This window comes from Haplochromis burtoni, unplaced genomic scaffold (assembly GCF_018398535.1).
Source record: "Haplochromis burtoni strain Fernald_Lab_line unplaced genomic scaffold, NCSU_Asbu1 Contig_869, whole genome shotgun sequence".
NCBI lineage: Eukaryota > Metazoa > Chordata > Actinopteri > Cichliformes > Cichlidae > Haplochromis > Haplochromis burtoni.
This window is the reverse complement of record NW_024583230.1, coordinates 125,145-129,216: the sequence shown is the minus strand read 5'-3', so window position 1 is coordinate 129,216 and position 4,072 is coordinate 125,145. Positions and strand designations below refer to the sequence as shown.

Here is a 4,072-nt window from a genome sequence, read left to right as displayed (position 1 = left end):
GTGAGATCTAAAACCTGCAGGGACACCGGCCCTCGTGGACTGGGATTTGGGACCCTGGTTTAAAAGACTGGAATGTTCTTTGTTACAACTCTCCCAGACTGACGTTACTCCCCATGCATGAGATTGAAGCAATAAAGGCTTTGTTACAACCCGCGTTGGTCAAGTTACTTGAAAAAAGTAATCAGTAAATAATTACTGATTACTTCCCAAAAAAGTAATCCCATTACTTTACTGATTACTGATTTTCAAAAGTAATCAGTTACTAAGTTAATTTTTTTTAAAAATGATTTACAACCTGAATAGGTGATAAAGCGACAGATCTTTCAGCCCAATTCTACTTTTTCTGCATCATGCAAAATGTAATCAAATGAAAGAGTCTCTTTATAAAACTTGTTTTATTAGTTTTAATCTTTTAACTTTGCGCATGAGGCAAACATTAAATTATATGCAACATTCTCTGACTGGAAGAAATTTGTTTAACATTTAAACCCATTTTCTGCACATTCCAGCACATAAAATAAAATATTTTTTTGTGTTTACACTTAGGGCTGTGTATCATCACTCATTTCTAGAATCGATTCGATTCCGATTCACAAGGTCCCGAATCGATTCGATCCACGATTCGATTAAATTCGATTCGACTCGATTCAGTTTTAATCGGGGAAATTTTGCCTCAGACAGTCAGAAATATTATAATTTAGATCACGCATCAGTACATTTCTATATTTTTATATCTATAAAAACAAAGCTGACACTTGCGAGACTTTATCAAAGGTGTATAAGCATCACAGCAGATGCCTTTGTGTCAAAGTAGCTGAGGATAAAACACAGAAAAACATGAAGGTGATTTTCCAGGCCTGGGATTTTATAAAAATATTCTGCAGTAGATCAAAAACAAAGAAAACCATTAATCAACTTATAAACATTACCTGATGCTGCTGAACTGAAGCAGAGCAAAGTTACAAAGGTTTTATTAGAGAAACATCTCTGCATGTAGTGTGATTTTATCGTGGTGGCAGCAAAACAGTAAGAGGGAATTCATGACGATGTTTATGTGAAGCATAGTTTGCTGCTTCTTTTGCTGCTGGTTCAGTCAGTATTGTTTGGAGAGAGATAAAACCAGCAGCTTCAGAATCAGGGCAAAAAGGGCGTAAACACAAAGCGCGGACCGCGTTTACGTAGTAGTGCAGAATCTGTGTTCCTGCTCTCATTTACTGTTTTAGCTGTTTGGTGGTTGTTGAAATTTTGTGAGGTTTAACCTGAGATTCTGGCGTTTTGGGCGAAATAAATTTATATTAAAAAAAATCGATTCAGGATTTTAATGAATCGATATCACGTTATCCAAGCGAGAATCGATTCTAATCGATAAATCAATAGTCAAAACCCACCCCTATTTACACTCACTCTTTCAAATAAATGCAAGTGAAACACAGCAGAAAATAAATATAATCAAAGACTCAGTGGTCCTGTTGCTCTATTTTACCTGTATAGCAGGAGTGAGGCAGGCGGAGGTTTGCCCTGGTGCAGGTGTGTCATAGCGGTCAGTGGAAGGATATGGCAGTTTCACATTCCTGTGGCAACGTACTCGGTGCTTGCTCAGAAGTTTAGGGTTTTTTTCGCTGTAAAAAGAAGTTTTCTTCCCATGCAGTGAACAGTGGACGCTAATGTTTTTGTCACTTTTTATGGAACCAAACTCAAAGTAAGGTCAGTACTTCCACGCTTTAAACGCTGCACGCTCATACTCTCTCCCACACTCGATATATGATCCATTGTTGATCTGCACACAGCTGTTGTCACGAACGTCGCACTCGCTTACGTCACTGTCATGAGACACTCTCGCAAAAAAATCACGGTTTTAGTAACGCAGTAACTTACGGGAAAGTAACAGTAATCAAATTACCTTTTTTGCAATAGTAAAGACAATATATACAGATCAGATTCATGATGAATATGCTCAGGTCAGAAGGAACAGCAGCTGGATTCCAGCAGTTGGACTCCTTCGGTGAGGAGTAGGCAACGAACTCTAAAAAGTTCAAACAGCATGGGACTAGTCACAGTTAAAATAATGCACCACTTCACTACAACTAAATCTATATCATCTGCGTCACAACACTTAAACTTCCTCCATTTGTTTCACATTAAAAGTCTTGAAACCAAACTGTCACAAACAAGCTTTTAATGTGAAGGAAGTGTTCAGTTTGGAAGTTTTAGCAGAAAAGTCTCATCTGTGCTGGGTCTGTGACTCTGAGTGTACACATACAATTTAAGGATTCAAAAGGGAACATATTAACATCTCTGGGTAATTTATTCACTGGCTGTTCAAAGCAAACTCCAAGAAATCAAATAGAAAAAAAAAAAAAAGAAAAAAAAAAGCTCAGACAGACCAAAGAGTGAAAAAGAAGGAGGTAAGTGAACTCTGGTCTCCTTCCTGTGCTTTTAGAGTTTCGCACCACTTCCTGTGCTCACACTGTTAACGTTGGCCTAAGATCCAGCTCAGCTTCATTGTGTAACTCAAATGGTATTTACTGGCATCCTTTATTTTTGTGAAGACCTTTATCATTATCCTTCAGCAAAGTGAATTACCCATTAACCATAGCAAAAAAGCTCCGTTACTTTTAACGCCGTTATTCCCATCACTGGTTTTAACTGCTCTTAAATTAAACTTTGCTTATAAACACTAAACAATATAATATACCTCACATATTAATTTTTTATTCAATATTCTTTAGCTGTGAATAATGTCTCAAAGTAGTGTATAACATGAATTAGACATAAAATAACTGCAGTGAATACACAAATAAGCACTAAAAAAAAAAAATGTATTACAAAATGAACATGCAATGTAAAAAAATACATGGAAAGCCAAAGACCAAACTCAACATGAAGCCGTGTGTGTGTGTGTGTGGGCCTTGCAAACATAGGCATCACACTTGCAGCATCTCAGGCTTGTTTTGTTGTCTCTCGGCGCACAGAGCTCACAGCGCTTCCTTTTCTGCCCGTGTCTTTGTTGGGGGAGAGTCAGCGGCCAGTGGCTGGGGCTTGTCACACTCTTAACCAGACTGGCAGAGGCTGGTGTGCGGGGAATGTACTGGTGCTGTTGAATAAGAGGAATCACCAAAGCTTTCCCCAGCTCTGCTAGGAAAAGTCTCTTCCTGAAACTCTCCCCCTGATTCCAGGTTGGGTTGATGGCTGTCCACACCACATATGTGTTGAAAGCAGACACATCAAGGATCTTGTGGAACAGTGCCACAGGCCAACGAGCTGTCATTAGCTTGCAGGTGTATGTGCCAGTAAGCTGCAATAAAAGGAACAATAAATAAGAGATGGGGAACATATTGAATCTGTCGTACACAAAATGCTATGATTCACATAAATGAAAATGAAATACATGCAGGATCGATGAAACTTTACATTACCTTATCAAGGCAGTCAACAGCTCCTTTGTTCTTCTTGTAGTCCTGGATTATAAGGGGCTTCCTGTCCTCTGTGGTGCTGACCGCGGCGTCTTTGTGTAGCGTGCTCATCGGGATGACATTTCTATTCTCCGTGGGAAAATCCAACACAAGTGTGTGTGTGTCAGTGAAAGCACATGTTGATGAGAGTGCCTCTCTTCCGCTGGTGGATACTTGTGCAGGGGAAAGTTCAGGCTTGTTGTCACATGTGGTATTATGCCCTTGGAGACTGGTTGTTTTGTCCAGCACAACACGCACGCCCTGGTTTTCTTCGGCTCCTCCACTAGTGGGTTTCCCCGTGTATACCTGCATATTCCAGGCATAGCTGCTCCTGGCGTCACATGCTACCCAGACCTTTATTCCACATTTCCCTGGATTGCTTGAAAGGTACACCTTGAAGGGACAGCGACCTCTGAAAGGAACCAGGCACTCGTCAACCGTCACCTCAGGACCTGGATTGTACATAAGTGGAAGGCGCTCCACCCACCTGTCCCAAATGTTCCTGATGGCAGCCAGTTTGTCATTTTGTCCTGTATCTCTGTTATCAAATTGAATAATTCTTGAAAGGACACGAAATTGTTCTAAGGACATGGTTGCTCGGAATATGGCCTGCCAGACTC

The 4,072-nt window shown here is 40.2% G+C and overlaps 1 protein-coding gene across 1 annotated transcript in view; it reads right to left on the bottom strand.

Moving 5' to 3' along the window:
- Nucleotides 1–2,711: 2,711 nt before the first annotated feature.
- Nucleotides 2,712–4,072, bottom strand: part of LOC121812827 (piggyBac transposable element-derived protein 4-like) — a 1,540-nt gene continuing 179 nt past the window's right edge. Inside the window, exons 2-3 of the mRNA XM_042215919.1 lie at nucleotides 3,417–4,069; nucleotides 2,712–3,295 (exon numbers count right to left, since the gene is read on the bottom strand). Coding sequence (XP_042071853.1) covers nucleotides 2,876–3,295; nucleotides 3,417–4,069 — 1,073 coding nt within the window. The 3' untranslated portion in view covers nucleotides 2,712–2,875. The remainder of the gene's footprint in view (nucleotides 3,296–3,416; nucleotides 4,070–4,072) is intronic.